This window comes from Bombus fervidus, chromosome 3 (genome assembly GCF_041682495.2).
Source record: "Bombus fervidus isolate BK054 chromosome 3, iyBomFerv1, whole genome shotgun sequence".
In the NCBI taxonomy this organism is placed as follows: domain Eukaryota; kingdom Metazoa; phylum Arthropoda; class Insecta; order Hymenoptera; family Apidae; genus Bombus; species Bombus fervidus.
This window is the reverse complement of record NC_091519.1, coordinates 10,421,472-10,442,715: the sequence shown is the minus strand read 5'-3', so window position 1 is coordinate 10,442,715 and position 21,244 is coordinate 10,421,472. Positions and strand designations below refer to the sequence as shown.

The window sequence follows — 21,244 nt, the reverse complement described above, 5'->3', positions numbered from 1 at the left end:
ATTCACACGACAGTTTGAAGCAATGCTTTATTGTTGTTTGTCCGACATCCTTGTTTCTCATTAACCGTTTTTACTACATTTTCACGAGGTTGATAAGTTGCTCGATTCTTGTTTCATTGAGAAATAAGACGGAAAAGTGGAAAAAGTATAACGTCCATTTAGACGTTATACCATGGAGAATGATGTGTGTATTTATGAGAAACTTTAAAAGTGCAAAAACGCACATAATGTATTTAATATGGAAAATTATATTTGAGATGTTGTAGTAGTTTGTTGTGGGGTGATAGTGCGCTACTGCTGGTGTAGATATTGCTGCTTTCTTCTTAATTAGATGCCGTGGAAGGAAAAATCAGACTCCGGAATTTGGATCCGGTTTCCGAACGTTCGTAACCTAAGGCGCCAATCACTGCGCTGTCAGTTGCTATCACTTTAATTCACGTTTTCACATCTCAACTGGTATTGCTGCTGTGGAATATTTATTTCTCGCGTGTCGTATTTTATTTGAGGTTTGCTATCGGACGCGATGAAAAGGTTAACGATAATGTTTCTTGGATAAAAGCATACGATGATACATGAAAACATGTAAACTATGTGTACATATTCAATATTAAATTATGTAAATTATTGCGCAAAGTTAACATACAGAAGAGATCTCTATTAAACTCTTACTTCTTCGTTTGCGTAACAGTGCCGTAAAAAAGTAAAGTATAAAAATCCTAACATAATTTTTACACCTTCAAAATATAGCTTCACAACTTAAAAATTTGAACACAAAAAAATGTCGCCAATCGATCGTGTAAAAAAAGTTCTCAGAGTTTAGGGGATTAAACTACTCGTCACTTTCTTCCTCCATCGTCCAATGTTGCTGCACTTTATCGTCGCGACAATTATATTGAACACAGCGAACGGGTTGAAGTACCGGAAACTTACCTCGATTATTCTTCTTTTTCTTCTAGCGAAAGTGAAATTTGTTTCGCGACAGAATTCACCCGAGAGACGAGGCTGGTGGTTTGCGAAGTTGAAAGTGGAAAGATTTGAATCACGGCTGCTCCAACGTTAAGCTGACGATTATTCGTCGCGTGAAAAATTTTGAAAAACGTGTTACGAGGTATCTGCGATGACTTCAAATAGAGGTTGTTTAGTAGGTTGGGCAAGATGATGGACCGTTCGAGTTGTACCCCTGTTATGAAGGTACTTCGCGGCATTAAAGGCAAGTTCGCTCACGAATTACCCGGCAAACTTGCCGACAGTGATTTAGATGGCCGAGTTATTTGTTGAGGGTAAAGGAACACAGTTTTATCGAACGCGTGACTTGTCTAGCGTATTGGCGGTTCTTCATTGATTCCTTGACACGTTAACTGTCGATTTAATCGAATCGAAGTTTCTGATCGGGTCGCGCTTATTTGACTACTTGCGAAGGATCGTCGTAGGTATTTGAAGAGATATTCCACAGGAAGTAATAAAAAATAATAAATTGAATTGCTATAAAAGTAATTACGAAAATGGTTTACTAAGAAAATTATTTAGAATGTAAAACATTGAAGCATTCTATACAAAGCTGAGTTTGGTCGGGATAATTTGGATAATAAATTGTTGTTTTCTTTAAATTCTCCCGTGTCCTTGATCGGTCAGTTCGACGTCTTTTATCTGCATAATATAGTTTTCATGCGCGTCTAATGCTTCTTCCGGAATCATTTTTCCGAACGGCGATATTATGCTGACTCCGTCGAAGATAATGATTTTTTTGTATTATCAGACAACACTAATAATTTTGCAGCTAATAATTCTCTAAATCTTCTGATATTTACATCCTTCCTTGTTGCAATTTTCTGATACAAGTAAGTTTATTATTTAGTCATCAACGAACAGCTGAAACGCATCATTTGGATTGACATCGCCAGGTAATTGCCTAATGAGGCCGTCTGTCTCAGGAAAAGGAAATAACTTCTGCCGACCATTAAATTCATTCCATTCACCAAATTGAATTGTACTTTCCTCGGTATCATCAATTCTTCTTTCTTCTTCAGTGACCAATTCTTGTAAAATCTCGTCAACAGTATCTTCATTACATTCAGTATCACTGCGATTGCACTTATCATTATCCAAATCAGAATCAGACGATGTAATTCTATTGATATTTCTATTTCTAGGAAATCTGATTTCTTCCTCGTCGCTACTATCCGAATTTGTGTAAGCCTCGTAAAACCTTTCTTTTTCACTGCTATTTGACTCACTAAAAAATAAGTTTCCCATTTTTCTTTTCGACATTGTAACGAATTAAGACATGGATTTTAAATTCCCTAAAATATCGGTGGGAGTACCTAGCAGAATACGCTTGGTACAGCGGCACTCGTGGCTTGAAGGAGATTTCATTGAAGACACGTGCGGCAGTCCACGTGCAATGGTGCCCGGTTGGGTCGACTAATATTGCAAAAAATATACGATCGTATTTCAAAAATTCAAAGTTATCTTGATATCTCCAAATATGCAAGATATTTGAAGATAAATCTCGACGCTTCCGTTTCCAATAAATTTCTTGAAACACGACATATTTTTAATTCAAATGACTGTTAATCAAATCAACAGGCAACAAACATTTTATAATTAATTTACATATACAAGCAGAGAAGAGCTAGCTATATTATTTATTGCTTTAGTGATGTCGGTTGGATAAATATTACAAACAATATAAGGTGCCATTTCAAAAATTCAAAATTACGTTAATAAATCAAAATATGTAATATATGTGAAGATAAATTTAAAAGATGAGTTCCTTAAAACGTGACACTTAATTTATTCAAACCGTTTTTCGATAAAATCAATAAGTAATAAGTTATTAGCTTTTAGACAGTATTTGTTAATGGCTCATTTCGCGTAATATTAACGAATAAGAAATACAATTAAGTAGGGAACGAGAAACTCAGTATGGCGAAAACCAGCCTGCCAAGTCGCATTTATTTGTTTCTCTGAACAACACTGGAAACCGTGCTGTCGCCGGAGCAACAGCCCTAAACAACTGGTGTGCAGTCGCTGGCAGGAAATTCGAAAATTTCAGCTAGCCATCGGCGAGTGCACGTCGTTTTGCAGAGTGTGGAACGATTAATCGTGGATTCGCGAGCGTGTCGCTCGCAGCGTGTGTATTCTCTGTTGTAAAACGTGTACGGTACATACACCGCGATGCTGCATCGACGTTGCAATGAAAAGCGTCCCACGTAACAATGTTCTGTGCTTTCAGCGGCGCCGTTGAACGAGGGGAGGGGAGGGAAAGGCGCGAAAGGGAAGTGCGTGGAAGGGAAAATTTTCTCTCCTTTTCTGCCTTTGCCCGTGCGTGCACGGTGGATGAGATCAATAACACACCACCAAATGAAATCATCAAGACCTTACGACGTGTACTTGTACGCCGTTAACTCGCTCAGCGAACAGACAACTCACGTCTTCAGCTTCAGCTTCTGCTTCTTTTAGAACACACTTGGTTCTAAACTTGCTCACCGTTTTCCCTTTATCGCGTTGGATACTCCAATTACCATCGTTCGGTTCGTAACGAATTTCACGGTAGCGCTGCAAAACTGTATAACGTTTATGCGTTAAAGACGTTGGAATAATACAACGGAACCGCCACTTCTTTAACATAGACATAATCCAGACTTGATGTTTAAATATAGGATTTTTTCACGTATATTCAGAATATCTTCGATTTAGCTATGTATGCGCCATAGAATCACAATGAGGTAGTTGTAGACGAAATCATAAGGAAAATCACTTAATTTGACTCGTTTATCAGAATAGTAAATTTTCGTCTCGAGTAGCATCGACGTAATTAACATCAGCCGATTTCTCTATCTCGATTAAGACGATAGATGTATTCGGATGGAACCTGACACAGGGTTTTGAAGTTTAAATGTAACTGCATATTTCACAAAGAACACCTTCGAAGACTGAGTTTGCCGGTGAACGTTAAATGTACACGGAACGATGTTGTTCTACTGCGTTTCTTGAGCGAAGAGCCGAATGCAAGTGAAGTATGCATGTGGAGAAGATGAAAACTTTAGGTGGACGTACTTAGAACATAAGACAAGCAGATCCGTCAGTTACAATTTTCTATAAGAAAAATTATCGCTGCTAATTGTCAAAAAATAGCTGGTAGGCAAGATGAGAACTGACTGCTCTTCAACTCATAATTACTCACAATTATGGAACGAATCACGGGAAAATCTCGCGTGTTTCAACGTTTAACGGTTACCGTTAATCGATCCAAGCAGCGTCGTGGCTGAAATCGAGATTTAACGAATGCATCGTAGAACTAAATGATTCGACGGCAAACATTAAACCTTATGACTTACAGATGGTATTAGTTGACATAGAGATTAATTTTCGACACGACAGTAACAACTCTTTGGAGATTATTGCTTTTCCGATGGATTTGTCAAGGAAAGCGTAAACAACGAAATCAAACTGAAAATAGACGTATGGCAGCTGTAGAAAGTTCGAAACTGTTATCGTGGAAAGGTTATTATGGATGATGAAATGGACGAGTGTGTGATAAGTGAGTCGTGCAACGGAACAACAGATGTAATTCAAACTGATTTGTATTATATATAATATATTAATATATTCTACGTAGATGTACACAGTCATTTGCCAACAAAGTTTTCTTCCAGATGAAAAATAAAAAATAACACGAGACAATGAGGCAAATTAAAAAAATTATTTCTCTACGATCTTCAGCATGCAGATCAGTAGTTCGAAAATGTTTTAATTGCAAGCAAAAAATTATGCGCTTAAGCGTTAATTTTACATCCGTACAAATTATTTCTTTGCAACTTTATGATGTTTATTAATTCATAATTTTGTAATCTACAGACGTCCCTGAAATAATGATGCATATTATATATATATATATATATATATATATATATATATATATATATGTCGGAGATGAAAGGACAACGGGGTCCCCCGTTGGAATTACTTGGAAAAACCTCAATAGCATTCACGAAATAACCCAGACACAGTCATTCGAAACTTGAGACAATGAGCTTAGGCTCGAGGCGACAACCGGTCGCCGAGCGTAGCCACGGTCACAGGATGAACGTTCCACCTAACAGAAAAGTGCCAATATTATGAGACACACGTTGTGTTAACAATCGAACCCCGAGCAGGAGCAATGTCGCAGCTACGCGGGTCTGCCTAGCAACGGCGGCTGGAGCTTTGTTGGTATCCCCGGCCAACATTCAACAAAACGAACGCGATCGTAAGGAGAGGAAAGTTTTCATCAGTCAATTATTCTTGTGATCTCCTTGGAGAGTTACACATCGTCTTTACGAGCAGTATATACCGAGCGTCATAGCGAACGTTACTTTTGTGCATCAAATTCTATTCTTAGTTTAACGAAGAGTTAGCCCGTGGACCGTGGATTCGCTATATCGAAACTAAGGTCATTGCCATTAACGTTTAGTTACCGCGGCCACTGGTCGATCTTGTACTATTTATATTCGTGATAATAAACGCTATCTCGATTGTGCAACAACGATGAACAACCCAGGCGAAGATTCTTTACACGCCCCTAACCCAAGCCCCAACGTCAACCCGACATATATATATATATATATTATTATCGTTATCTATATATATATATATGTAGATTAAAAAATTATGGATTAATTATCTACGAATCACAAAGTTGTAAAGAAATAATTTAATACGGACATAAAATTAAGGCTAAAGCGCATAATTTTTTGCATGCAATTAAAACATTTTCGAACTACTGATTTGCGTGCTGAAGATCGTAGAGAAATAATTTTTTAAATTTGCCTCATTGTCTCGTGTTATTTTTATTTTTCATCTGGAAGAAAACTTTCTTGGCAAATGACTGCGTACATCTACGTAGAATATATAAACGATTAATTATCCTGAACACACGATACATTGTTCATCTTGATAATTGTATAGCATAATTTCTAAAATACAGAATTATTTCATAAAATAATATCACGTAATATCAAAAGCTAGTAGTTTCTAGTTTCATGGATGAATAAACAGTTACTATACTGTATAAAACTGTATAAAATACTGTATAAAAATTCAATGATAATATCTAATCCTAAGTCGTTTAATCAAATACAGAAATGTAATAAAACTATTACCATCGTATAAATATTCAATCTTTACAATAATTCGTGATGAAATTCTAAGTACATACTCTTGGAAGATTGATCCATAAAAGACAACCTTGTTTGACAGGTTTCAAAGGGTGAAGGTTTTAGTCGTTGAAAATGGCAAGGTGTTCGTGTCTAACATAATTAATTACAATTTCAAGCGTGCACGTGTCTCAGTAATCGCGAGACATTAATTTAGTATGACAGCTAAGTAAATTACTTACTTACATATCTGCAAAATATTAGATCGTGCGAAAAGTTTCTTTCGTTTTATAAGAAAATAATGGATGCACAAACATTTTCCATTTTATATTATTTTATCCAATTACGTATGATCTATGAAATTTTTCTATGTTGTTCTATTTTTTTAGAAATTGTTCTATTTTCCATATTGTTCTATGAAACTAAAGATCATAACGTTTGACAGATTAGGTTTCATGTTCGTATAAAGATGCGTTGTTGTAAAAGATATATCTGTAAAAAAAAGACACTTCCCGGACATAATACATAGATACATAGATAACGTATTTGCCTTATATCTCGATATTTAATGCGCGTAATAAATGAAAATACGAGTAAATAAATATTTCAAAGAAACGAATTAAACTTTGATGGGCGAATAAAATATCCCATTTTATTAAACATTGTTTATTTAAAATATTTGATTTTAGAGTTTAAAAGTTCGAAACTCTGGATTTAGGAGAACTTGTAAAGAAATAAATAAATTCGAGAATTTAATCGTTCGATAACTCAGAGCTACGAAAATTTAAAATATCAGCGATTTGTAAATCTAGAATTTCAAAGTCATAAAATCAGAATGATTGGACATTTGTAAATTATTTCCAAATTTTACAGTTAAGGAGACGATTTAAATTTTTTCGGTATTATAGAACTGATCGTAACAACAACAATTTCATAAAAGAAATAATTTAACTAATAACGGTAGTGAGCCCGCATCGATTTCTTTGAAATATTATTTATATACACATGTAAAAATGTTTTAAACAAATTTAAAAATAATTTGTTCGTGATCAATTATATTTCATAAAATCGTTCGTAGCTTGATCAATTTTAGTTTCAAACTATGCTTCCTTATCTTAATTTATTTATACACTACCGATAGATAGTTTACAACAGAATTTAATGCAATTTTAGAAAACTATTTGTTAAGAAATATTATCGAAGAAAAAGCTATTATTATTGACATTTGTAACGGTAATTTCAAATTAATAATACAATTATCAAGTGTTGCAATATCGAAAGAATAATATATATTAAATGGAATTTGAGAATAAACATATTAAATAGATAACGCTAATTTTTTCAACATCTCCACAAGAATCATCTTTACAAAATGCTGAATCGTCACTGTAGTATCGTAAAATAATCGTACAGAACTTGTCGAATTTTTAAGGAGTACGAAAACAACATAATGATAATAAAAATGAAAATGTTAACGAACCAGAAGGAACAGTAAATCTCCACGAGCCATCAGGCCCAGCGCGTCCATGACCCTTTTCCGAAGAGAAGGTATCTGGGAAAGTGAAAAGTGAACACGACCATATTTGGTCATGGACGAGTACAAAAACGCGCGTGTGGTGGGAAAGTGTCGCCTTTAGTCGTTACTGGTTAATTAGCTGTATTAATTTAATTCTTCTAGTTGTAATTTATTAATTTATTACGAAACAGTTTTAGTTAATTAGTTATAGTTTTTCTGTTCTATCATTTGTAAATAAATATATATAAAATAATGAACACAGTTTATTAAATATTAAATAAATCACAGCTCGTTCTTTATTCTCTGACGAAAACTATTATAAACAAGATGGAATTAATCATCGACCTATACAATATCAAGTAATAATCGATATTTTCATCCCTCCAAAGTCATTCTATCGATACACGAAGAAGCAAGCCCTCCTTTCAAGGAACCAATCAGCTCAACAAGACACCACTCAACCTAAAATCCTACACCTCGTCTCAAGAGCACACTGTGCGCTGTTCGATATCGAGAAAATTGATAACAGATCGCCATTTATTTTTAATCGAACAGGCAAGATGGTCCAGACAGTTTAGACATTGTTAGAAGAGGCTTATCAGCTTCGAGTTGGTCCCTGGCGAATCGGAAACGTATTCTACGACTGCAACCGTTGAGAACGAAACAAAACGCGCTAACATGTGTCGCAGAAAAATTGCAACTTTCTTTATTCTTTGTATTCCTCTTTCTCGATATTCCGAGAAACAGTTCCTGACTCGTGCAGCCGTTTGACCAGCGACCTTCTTTGAGAACAGATTCGCTTAATAGCTACGAGTTTTCTTAAATTATGGACATATGAATTTATTAACCGACTTGTACTAAAGGTGAATTTACTTGTACTAACAGTTTGACAGTTTTGTTCCGAAAAGAAATTCAGCGGCGAAGTATTTTTTATATTTAATTTGCATGAAATTCCATTTTTTTTTTTTTTAGCGAAAGAATATTAATGGATGAAGTAATATTTTCGTTGGAATGGGATGGAAGGATAATAAAAGATCTAAAAAAAGAAACGCATATTTTAAAAAACTGTCTGGCTCGTCGTAAATATAAAATTTTGTACTAGATTGTAAACGTGAAATTTAATTTTAGAATTTTAGAAAGTTCGAAATTCTGCATTTAGGGGAACTTGCAAAGAAATGAACAAATTCGAGAATTTAATCGTTCGATAGTTCAGAGCTATGAAGATTTGAAATATCGGCGATTCGTAAATCTAAAAACTCAAAATCATGAAACCAGAAAGATTTGAAACTTGTAAGTTTAACTCTAACTATTCCATCGACTTTGTTCGAGAGAAGCAAATTCGGTGAAAGAACAACGCAGAAAATTCCTGAAATGCGATGTATTTCCTTCTAGAAATTTTATTCATCGAACATTGAGATTTTGTTCAAAATGAGACAGGAAAATGGTAACCTTCTATATTAGATTTACAATTCATATTTCTGTGCATTTAATTTGCATCAAGTTGCAGCCATTAAATTTTACCTTCTCTCTACTTACTATGAATAAAGCGTAATCCTTCAAAACATATGTAGTAGAATGAAATAATGATAAATGATGTTTCAAGTAGTCTTTCGACGAAGCACAATACATGCGTAATACAGTAGTTGGTAAATGGATTGAATCAACAATATCCGTTTTATTGTTGGAAATTCGAGTAGTTAATAGCTGCCTGATTAAAGAACCGACTACAAGCATTTACAGACAATCTCATGCAAAAAGGCTGCTATAATTATGGTACGTTATATCCAGGTTCGGTTACACGCTAAGTTTATCGTGCATTAATTTTACCGTTACGTCGATAATTAATTTACGAATAACATTTTGTACTTCTCAATTCGTTTTATATATAACTTGATGTTTTATATTCGTAAAACGGATATAAAATAAAAATTCTATCCGTCGATATTACAGCAACCTTAAGGTGAATTGATAGAAAGTGAAAATCTCAATCAAAGTTAGACGAAGGATATATGATAATACCTTGTCGAAAAATGTAAAACGATGCAAATAATTTTTGTGTATCAGTCTCATGAAAAAGCTTTTAACTGAATTGAATATATTAAGCGGAAATCAAATATAAAGTGGTATTATTGCGTAAAATTTAATTATCACATAAAATGTTACAGTATGACAAAGATCCATTATTTATGTAAACTATCCACCGTTTATCGTATTAATTTATGACAAGTAGGATCAGTTGATGTAAAGTACAGACAGATACGGAGAGGTCGGAAAGTCAATAGTCAATATCGTAACCAATATAATCAGACAAATATTGCAAAAATTCTAAGGATTTATAGGATCAAACGAGAAGAAGAGGAAAGTGAAGAACACAAAAAAGAAGATGATCTCTTGTACCAAGAAAAAGAGAGAAATATACGAATTACTTGCAAGGAAGATCACGTCGTGTTATACATTTTGTTGACACTGTTATACAATTTGTTAGACACAATGATGAAAGAACTTCTATTATTTTGGTGATAACATGCTGCGTCTTCTATGAAATCTGAAATTATCTCTTTGAGGTACAGCATTTTCAGACAAAACAGGACTCCAGTTGCACAGGAATTTTATTTAAAATTACTATGGTTCTGAATGAGTTACGAACGCACACATATCAAACCTTTTCATCTCACGGAACACGCAAACTAATTTACATTAAAACTCTGCTGCACGTCAAACGATACGTTATTTACTTCGACACAGGCCATTTACATTGGACGACTATTATTGGCTTTTTTGGCGATTTAAGGGAGAAGTTGTCACAACGTTCTTATTCTTAATTATTCTTATTATTCTTATTATTATTATAGAAATTATTGCAACATCGCAGGTTGGATATTACACATGTTAACGCGGATATGCATATGTATCGCTATGAATAAAAACCGTGTTTTAAAAAAGCTATGCATCGAGCTATTCTATTTAGAAGGTGAGATCTCTAGCGACTATGTTTGCATCGGTAATTACAGCGCTCGGGCTATAACTTACTTTTTGTATCCCGGTTATCAACATTGTTTTCCGAATTTTGAAGTTCCAACGACGGTGATATTTCCGAAAATATTTGGTAGCTCTAGGACTTAGTCTGTCGAATCGTCCAGGCTGGTAAATTTTTTATTTATTGTTGGTTTCAAGTTGGAACGATGCGACGCTTTCAACCGCTGTATGTTCAACGATGTAAATTCTCCGACGAGATGAAGAACACGCAGCGACAAAATCGGCTCTCGCCGTACAGCTCGAAAAAGTTTCGTCATTTACAAGTTCGTCGTGTTCGTCTTTTAATTCGCTGCGTACTGTACGACCTCATACATCGTCGTCGCGCCCACCTTTTACGTCATAAATGACATCTCAAATATTTTACTAATTTTATGAATACATAAAATATTTCCTTGGAGCGAGGAATAGAATGTTGTTCTCAACGTTTGAATAGAAACCGCAACCGAACGATCTAAAGCGATACTACTAGAGAATTCGTAAACTTTTCTTATATTTTTCTAAGTTACATACGTTACAATATAGTTGATTGTTATTGTCGTACGACTTATATGGTATAATTATTCTAGTTGCGTCTCAGAAAATATTTTATAATGTATACTTTATTGATCGAACGCTGTAAAAATAGCGCACTGAAATTTTAATTACATAACATTCTGAAGACAAGTACTTGTCTATAACAAATACGTTCAGTTTACAAATGACATTTTAAGATGTCCATAATCATTAAAGCGCTAATTAAATGTTGAATACCCCTGTTGTGAAATCCTTTTTATGGGAAGTTTCAAAATCTTTCCTTGAGTGATAGATATTAGCACTGGTAGAGAAAGTTTTCCATAAATTATCCACGTGTATTATATACGAGGACAAATGAAATTAATACAAAACATTCATTATATATTTGACGAAATTGAAATCTATTTTGCCATCTATACACGAGCAGAACTATTATAGAAACGTTTGTGAATATCGAGAAACGGAATAAATATTTACAGAAAAATTAGAATTCTCCAATCATAACGTCATCGATAAGACGTGTTTAAAATAAAAGAATACGCAATTAAAGCTTTTTTCATTTATCAATGATATCTTGCATTTACAATCTGTGTTCGAGCAAGAGGCAAAGATCATTATGTCTTCCTTATGTTAATAGGTTTGTAAGAAATGGTATGAAATGAAATAAAAATGTATTATTTATTAGAATAACTAATACATAGTACTCGTTGGGGCAACAGAAATTACAGTATTACTTCTCATCAATCCTTTAACTCATTTTTCGCTGAACTGAAAGCGTTGCTTCCACTTAGAAGTTGGCACGGCTATTACATCGATCTAGAAAAGAAGAAAAGAAGAAATAGCCTACTTACTCTACATCTAACTGCAAAATGTAGATATGTTATAGATAACATTAATTCTATATCGCAAACAATTAACAGAATGTTATTCCACATGCATACAATAAGTAAAAAATGAACAACTACACATTTTTGTTTCAAGTCTCGTTCTCAAGAAGATACAGTTCGTACATGTCTCGATAAGAACTGGCCTGGCACGCGCACATGATAAATTTTTTAATTTATTTTGCACGAAAAGAAAGAAGTTCTCTCGAGAAGGTGAGGGAGAAAGAACAAAAACGAAAAAATTGAGCAAAGATTGAACGCCAGAACGCGGGTAGCTGTCACCTGCCGATATTGTTGTATATATCACCTCCACAACATATTTCGCCAAAGTTTTCCTCCTTCAAATTGCAAACAAAACACAACTTGCAAGTTTCTTTTGACGTAACTCTTGGTACAAATATCTGAAGCATCGCCTGTCATGGTTACATATTCGGTTAGATATTAACTTTTTTAAATCACTTGAAAAATGTAAGTAGAAAATGGCCTCACTTAGCTGTCCTTTTCACTTTCATTCTAATTCACATGTATTTATATGTTTCTAATATTAACGACAATATATATCATTCTGCTCCTGCAATTAAGTAGCTGTTACTGTAAAAGCATAAAACATCTCCAATGATGGAACCCGCCATTTTTGTAAAGATTGGTTTACTTCGGCAACTGTTAGTTTTGGGAAGAAACGCTTAGCAGATTCGGTATTCCGTCATAAGAATCTATTATCATCAAATAATGAACCGCAAGAAATTAAAAAAGTTTTAAATTTGCTCAACAGAATATCCATATGCTAATTTACGTTTCCGAACAACAACGTACCAATAACACAGATGGTTACTACATTAATTGAACTGGGATCCATAATTGAGCGATCAATAAGAGGATAGAACATGCGAAATCACTCTCGGCATCCTACGTCATAAATTCTGCGTTCCTTTCTGGACACGGTTAGTCTTACCGCGATCTTCCTCGAAGTTGGTTCCTCATAGTTGAGTTAAACATTTCATTCATATTATAGTAGCCATATTCTTGATCGACCATAGTAAAAAGTGTGCGACAAGGTATTTCATCGTATAAGAAAAAATAATAGACATTTGAGTTCTTAACCATTTTTTTCAATAGAGCTATTCAATAATCCAAATGTACATTTTACTCCGGCGAATGCAGTACGGAAATATTTCGTCGTGGATATGGTTATCCCTTTTATCATTAACAATGATTTATGTGTCGATCCAAGCGACCACGATAGACACAGTAACCATGAGGAAGGTACTTCCAGCGTACGCGCTTTTGGAAAATACCGACTCTCTAAATTCCAGCAGATGTCGGACGGAAATTGATAAATTTCGTAATGCTGTTGACAACCAGATAATTTGGGCTCTAAGAGGTAAATATAACTTTCAAGATATTTTGACGAATTTCGTTCGACAAAGTTACTGCTAGTCCATTGCCAACAAAGAAAGAAAGGAAATAGACCGAACAAAATATGTATAAAGCTATAGTGATATATAATTCGAATACTTATACGCTGTTGTTGTGATTGTGTTTCCTGACATACGGTTGTTCACATGTGGAACACGTTTATACCGTAGAAAATGCATCCCAATAACATAAAAAAAAAAAAAAAAAAAAAAAAGAAAACAACTTGTGCGTAACCGCCAGAATTCTTCTAGCTCTGATCATGTCGCGATTGTATAAAGTACATAATTTTTCGTCGAATCAATCCCGACCCTCGAGACTTCTTTCGCACCTTGCGCAAGAAACTAGTTTCTTCGTTCGAAGTGCGTACGTAGGTTCTCTCAACCAATTCCATCTTCTGGCTTTAAACATGAAACGACAAATTCTGCATTCAACTTCTTTACCGCTTCAAATCCTTATCGCCAATTGTATCATGAGTTTTTTTCCAATGAAATATTATATATTCTTTAAGCGTTGGATACAAGTGGAGTGCCACCCGTGGGATTTCTGAACGGGCACAGTTATTGGTTAGGAGATCGCCTAGCTTGCACCAGCCTCTCTCGAAATCTCACGCTGTTTATCGGAGATCAGAAACGAAAGAACAATACGATATACCGGAATCCGGACGAGGAGCATCCACCTTTTGAGTTTCGTTTTTTTATTGGACGCATGCGGCACAATAGCACTATGCAATATCACATAGAACTATCACACGATGTAAACACGTGGATATCCTCCACATTCTGATTGGCATAACGAATCAGATTTACATTATCGGCTTTTATGATTGTGATGAACGTTTCTTTTAGGATGTAATAACACTTGGACTTTGTCTACCGGCTTCCTGCAGTAAACACGATGTAGCTACAATGCTAGATAAAGTCTTCCATAATGAAACTCTTTTCATTGGAGAACTTTTTGCCATGAACTTCAAACTCATCGAAGTCACTGATTTGGTGAATGATTATCAATGGCTCCTCTCTACAAAGATGATCTCCATCATGTACGTAAATTTCAAGCTCCTAATCGACAGTGCGAATTTCTATTCTCAATCGACATAAATACAAATATCACGATCGGCGTTCGACTAAATATCGAGTAGAAACCTTAAAACTTTGATTACAGAGGAGTTTTGCTATTGTTGTGTACTACCGTGACAGCAGCCACAGTATACGATATTTTCGTCCATCGAAACAGTGTAAACAGCGAAAAGGAAATCGTTGCGCTTAAAAATGGAAATACGGAGGGTAAGCGATACATGCAATGATACTTGGCATTCTGTATGTTAATGATCCTGATCTCCTCGAGTTTATTTCATGAGAATCTGTGTAACGTACGGTTAACTTTGAATAGCAGCGGAGAACGTAAGGAAAGTAAAATGCAAAACCAGTGACGATGAATCGGAACTCTTAGAATCGGAGGAACAAAATTCCATAAACCAATATCTGCTCTGTTTTTCGCTGCTCAGAAATGGACGGGAATTATTTAAAATACGAGAAACTACAGATTCTCTGCGTATATTTTACGGTATGAGAGTGTTGGGAATGCTATGGATTGTTCTTGGACATTTGATCATGTTCAGCCTTTATGCTATGGGTAAGAAATGGGCCTCAATCGCGTTTTAATTTCACTAGTCCATTCCGATTTCTGATATAGCACGACTTTTTTAACGACACCAATTGTGTGCGTAGCTAACAAAGCACTTTACAACATGTTGGGCGGTGAAATACTCAACGAAATCATAAATAATCCGACGTTTCCGGTGGACACGTTTTTCTTTATGAGTGGTTTTCTGTCGACTTATAATTTTCTCAAGGAACAACAAAAATTGAGGAGAATATCGTCTATAAAGGAAAGGGCGAATATATTCCTTCAAATAATTATGAAACGATATATTAGGTATAGATGATTTCAAAATGTCCTTCTGTTTTAATTTATGCGTGATACAAATACGATGATAATGAAATAAATACATTAACTTCGAAGGCTCACACCCGCATATTTCGTCGTTATACTCATAGCGATATTGACTTTCACCTGGCATGATCATGTCTCAACATCTTTTCTCTTTGAGTATCCAAGTGATAGATGTTCCAAATATTGGTGGACTAATATACTTTACATAAACAACTTATACAACTGGAATGATATAGTACGTATACTTTCTCAGATAATTTATTGCAAACATCGTTCGCGTTACTACAAAAGAATCGTTTCACAGAGAAATACTGTTTGCAGTGTCTCACATGGAGTTGGTACCTGCCCAATGATATGCAGTTCTTCATATTTGGTATTTTTCTCCTATTGTTATCGATCACGTGAGTTTGAAATTTGGGTTTGTAGTCATTCACTGGCCAGTTTTAGCCGACCACTAAAATCGACTGTTTCAGGCATTACAATATTGCCATTGGCTTAGGCGTTTTTAGCGTAGTATCATCGATACTATCAGTCTCTTATGTAGGATACAACATTAATTACCAGCCTACGTAAGTATACAAAATGTTTAACATTTTTTATTTTATAACATAATTTATAACATAGGGAATATGTAAATATATGAATATTTACTTTCCTAGGTTAGACGACTTATATCACATGGGGACAGACTTTTATATACGACCGTGGTGTAGAATATCGCCATACATCATAGGAATAGCCACATGTCTCTTTCTTACAAAATACAATTTCAAATTACATTTATCAAAAGTAATGTATACCGTTTATTCATTACAACTATATTCCTATACATCTTTTTATAATGCAATTAAATTTATCTTACAGAAAAGCTTATTCGTTGGTTGGACCTTGGTATCTTTATGTAATGGTACGATTCTCTTCGGACTCGATAACAGGAACATACCCTTATATCTATCCATTCTTTATTTGGGCCTCAGTAGAACAGGCTGGGCACTGAGTACTGCCTGGGTGGTAGTTGTATGCACTACGAATAATGCCTGTAAGTCGATATTTTTCATATTTCACGCACTCATTAATGCGTTATTGTTGTTCTTCTTACTATAAAAATACTCTTTGTGTAATGCGAAGTATTTGACGTTTTGTAAATTACACCCAAGTATATTCGATATGTTTGCAGGGATCGTGAAGAAGCTCTTATCCCTAGATATTTTCATTGTTTTGAGTAAATTTACGTATGGTATTTATCTTGTAAACCCTATTTTGATAATTTTGGCTATAACTTCACAATATTATCCTTTCTACTTTGATAACGTCACCATTGTAAGTATAATGTAATTATTTCATTTGGAGAATTTCGACGTAGTATTAGTACTACGAAATAACGTTTCTATTTTTCAGGGTATTCTGTTCGTTGCAATCGTTCTTTGTAGCTTCGGTGTTTCTATTGTGTTATTCCTAATAGCCGAAATGCCGTTTATATCACTCCTGAAATTATGTAGTAGTGTACCAAAAAAAAAGAAAGAAGTTGGTGATGGTAAAGTTCTTTGAGTCTTTAAATTATTAAATTAAATTAAATTAATAACAGTAAGTTAACCTTCCATATGTTAAAATATAGAAAAATATATATGTTTGCAACGACGATCTCCGGATTTACTGTAATTCATTGTTTCACAACATTTCATTATACATGATTCACAATGTTGTTTAATATTTTCAAACATCTATGTTAGGAATTAATTAAGAGAATCACTTGCGCAAAAGTTTTGCACGTTCTTCTAAGAAAGTGATTTGGACGACGAAAAGAAGCTCATATACAAATAAACATAGATCACTGAAAGAGAAGAAAAAGTCTGCCGTTCAGTACACGACTACCTTCTCGCAGTTGTTTCTCGTTTCTAGCACTACCAGTTGCCTTGCACGTTAAAAAACAAAAGACTTGGAGAACACGATGAGAAAACACGTGGACAATGCTGCAGGTTCACGTATACAAAGTAAATCGTGCTGTCTCATACTGAAATTCCCTTGATGATACAAATTTTTTAATAGGACTAAAATTTATTCTCGTTCGACGTGTATAATACCTAATTTGGCCACAAGCGTCACAAATTCCAACTTTACAGCTTCTTGATTTTTGTACGATCATGGCCAAACCGGTCGCCATAAGACCATAAAGTATGCAAAGAATGATCGAAACTTGATCCATTATTCAGAATTCAAATGCACATACAGTGTTTGAGACGCCGAGCCCGAAAGTGATGTAGCAGTAAAGATTATATGCTGCAAGGAAGACAGGCTGACAAAGATTATTTATCAGTATGAATAATTATCAGATTTAATTTAAACAGGTGGTATATACATTAAGTGTTTGTTATAATATGTCAATTTGAAGGTAAAGTCAGATGTATCTGAAAAAAACGTCCGATAACATCTCGGACGAGATATGTTGGCAGGGATAAGACAGGCTGATTAATTATTTAAATGTTTTGGAATTGACGAGGATGGTTGATTTAATGTTACTGATCGCACTCCTTCTACATATGACCAGCCCACCATTACCAACACCTGAGTTATGCAGCGACTCGAAAAATTCATGTCGGAATAAGAAGTGAGGGAAAGAGAGAAGAGAGATGGGTCACAAGTCGCTGATCATTGCAGAAAACTGTTAATTTCTTAAGCGATAGAATATGTGTTCAATGACTTCATAACGTTATTATTGCTCGGAGAGACAGAATTTTGTGGATTCAATTATAAAAAGTTGTAAAAACGTATTTATATAAATGGATAATAATATGAACATAGAATATGAAATAGAGTATACAAAGAAATTCTAACTCGGTGTATAAAATTTTGTATACAATAATGTTCGAAGGATATTCGCACGGAACACAGACTAAGTCATACAATAGATTAAGAGTAGCAAATGTTAGGAACGTTACAGATCAACAAGTAAACCGAAACCGTCTGCAGTTAATTTTCGTAAGAAGCGATCGTCAATTTCGGTCAGTGACTTCAAAGAGCTTTACAAAGTGTCGTTCCAGCGTAATATTTCGTTATCTGGACACTATATAGAACCTAGAATTTAACCTATACGACAATACATCAGTTCCTCTGATTTAGGATTCGGATTTTTCACACGCTCTGCTAATTACCGATTACATTGTATAGTCCCACACATATGAGTTTTGAACTGGAGCAGAATTTCCGAATTTCTGGCGCTACTGTAAAAATTGTCCATATAACCATTAAGCCAAAGAGCATAATTTGAAGATAAAAGATATGTTGAAACATTCTCTATATTTGACGAAACTACACAGTAAATTTGAGAATTTGGTAATTGTAACATTCATTTGAAATATGTCATACGCCAATGGAAAATGATTGAACAACATTTTGGTGACAACCACTAGCATTTACTTCTAGAATATCAAGAAACTTTTCATTATTTCTCTCCTTATATGTATACGGAAAAATTATTCAAAATATCAATTTCTACAACATGTGCAAAAATCATTGAAACAGCAGAGCAGTTAGCTGTTGCGAATTCTCAACTAATTAGCGATCAGGTCAGGTTTGCAACTGATCGGTTGATACCGCGAACCGTGAACGCTATTAACGCTCAAAGTAGAGGTAAATTAAAGATACAGAGTGATATTATGTTTACTTGATTTATTTGCACCGTTTAGTATACACTAGCAAGTTAAGATGTTGTCCGATTGAAGATTGGAAAACTACTGTCGTTCGATGATGGTGTTGTCGCGGATGAAAATTAGTAATGGGTGTGTCCAAAGCACAGAACCAGCGGATTCGTTGATGGCAATTTTGGTTAGGAATGTGAGAATGTCGCAGAGCCATAAACTACCAATAGAATAGCCAGAGGAAGGGGCCTAAAGAACATACTGCATGTCATCGAAACAAGAACGTAGACTGATCTAGGATCAGAAGATAGTAACAGCATGGCAACCTCTGACACGAGAGCAGGCGACACCCGCTCCATTAGGGCTAATCCCATAGTATATAAACCTTGACAAAATCAGTTCTCTACACTCTCTGTTCTAACACTCTTAACTGTCACTCTGTTGAATTCACATAATAAAATCTGCCAACATATCTAAAGTCTGAATTTTTCTTATCTTGCTCGTGAAACGTTTAAATCTACGCGAAATCATTCGAACGACGCGAGGAAACGACCAGTGATTTTTTAATTTCATCACTCCCCGTGTCTTCGACGTAACAAGAGCAACGATTATTGCTGCTAATTGGATAAGGAAAAGACTGATGGGTAAGGATGGGTGTTGGCCGCCGTCAATCAACGGTCGGTTATAGGTGATGTTGTACATGGGAACCGTGCCTTCCCGTGTTTTTTCGGAATAGACAATAGCTCAAAGAAATGCTTCAACTTTAAAATATACTTGTGTAATCTTAAGGATCTTCACTATAAAAATGCTAAAATTTATGATGGCCCTAATCTTCTTGCGATTCTTGAGGATCCGCAATAGCGGTGTTTAAACATCTGGTTGGCATCTTACCCAAGGATAGAGGACACAGGACGTAACAGACGTCCCAAACCAAATCCTTTAGCTGTTACTAAAACGACAAATTAAAGACGCCTGTGATAATGACTGTAGCCACACAAGGCCTTCGTTAGGTCCCGGGACCAGGGAACCGTCATCTTGCTAAAACTACAACTAACGACGAACGCAAAGTGTCTCGCGGCCCTGGCACAACGATTCCCTTTTCAGCGGCTTTTTTGGTCCTTACTGTAGTATCGCGGAAAAATTGTTCAAAAAAGACTGACGAAATATATACAGTGTTGCGAAGGGGTCGAGAAGCTTCGATAGGACTAATGGCCCATCAATATGCATTCGGTACCTCAGTCAACAGTCGGTTGCTAGTAAAGAGTCGAGTTGCGAGGAGTTCAGTAGTTGCAAATGAACAGTTGAGTCGACAGTGAGTTCGGAGCAACAGTCTGAATACAGTCCAGGTAACAACCGCTACTAATATTAATAAATGTACTGTTAAATTAATACGCCGAGTAGTCCTTTGGCACCATTCACGTCCTACACAGCATGACAATTATAAATAACAAGGATTTTAACTAAATTTAAGTACGAAAAGTATAAACACCGAATACTATATTACGAAATATGGTGTCATTCGTAAACGCGAGAATGTTCTAGTTGACATGACATAGGGTCAACCACCGAACAGATAATAAATGATATGTGATGAAAGGAAATAGTTACGCCACGAGGCTTAGTGCAGATCGCATTTCTAATCGTCGCTCGCGGTCCTACAGCGTCGCAGACGGACTGTCTTATCTGCCCGACGAAAAGCATACAATGTATCGACGAGCGCATACATGTCAATAAGCAGCGAGTTCTAGAAACGTCGATTTCGGTCCGTTATTTCATTCTCACAAAGAAGTCGGCCTACGTGATCATAAGCGCGAGCGGTGGCGTGATCTGAGCGTAGTGGAGGTTGTCTCCCCGAGAAGACAAAGAATTGATCTAAGGGCAATCAGTCTCATTTGAAGATTCAAACGACATACATAGAGAGGTCTGACGATTGAAAATAAAGTCGCTTAGACTAACGAATTTATCGAGAAATATCAAAATTCGAGTCGAATTCGATGTGAAACTCATCAGCGCGCGGATGCCGCATAAATAGTTTCGACAGTCTCGTGTAGTCGTTCAAACGAAAACGTCGATCTGAGGGTTAGTATCGGCATTAGAAACGGTTAGTTCAGTATCCTTCGTGACTTCGAATCTTCAACTTCTCCATCAGACTGC

General features: G+C 35.4%; 4 protein-coding genes across 7 annotated transcripts in view; 3 read left to right on the top strand and 1 right to left on the bottom strand.

Annotated features, from left to right (window-relative positions):
• Positions 1-21,244, bottom strand: part of LOC139985554 (monocarboxylate transporter 10) — a 299,453-nt gene that overhangs the window by 126,197 nt on the left and 152,012 nt on the right. The window lies entirely within an intron of this gene.
• Positions 13,034-14,820, top strand: LOC139985574 (uncharacterized). Of its 2 annotated transcripts, XM_072000122.1 has the most exons (5): positions 13,051-13,129; positions 13,203-13,467; positions 14,011-14,255; positions 14,348-14,541; positions 14,664-14,820. In XM_072000122.1, the coding sequence occupies exons 2-5, from the start codon at positions 13,221-13,223 to the stop codon at positions 14,803-14,805; spliced, it is 828 nt and encodes a 275-aa protein (XP_071856223.1). In that variant the 5' UTR covers positions 13,051-13,129; positions 13,203-13,220; the 3' UTR covers positions 14,806-14,820. The 2 variants fall into 2 exon arrangements, with proteins under 2 accessions (XP_071856222.1, XP_071856223.1); XM_072000121.1 differs by having other exon boundaries at positions 13,034-13,467.
• LOC139985400 (nose resistant to fluoxetine protein 6-like) lies at positions 15,068-17,003 on the top strand. The gene is made up of 9 exons (XM_071999809.1): positions 15,068-15,134; positions 15,230-15,437; positions 15,525-15,690; positions 15,777-15,856; positions 15,929-16,024; positions 16,115-16,244; positions 16,320-16,494; positions 16,633-16,775; positions 16,854-17,003. The coding sequence occupies exons 1-9, from the start codon at positions 15,068-15,070 to the stop codon at positions 17,001-17,003; spliced, it is 1,215 nt and encodes a 404-aa protein (XP_071855910.1).
• The window catches only part of LOC139985544 (uncharacterized), a 68,287-nt gene continuing 68,181 nt past the window's right edge, over positions 21,139-21,244 (top strand). The window contains exon 1 of the mRNA XM_072000045.1: positions 21,139-21,169. The gene's annotated coding sequence lies outside the window, so the exon portion shown is untranslated. The remainder of the gene's footprint in view (positions 21,170-21,244) is intronic.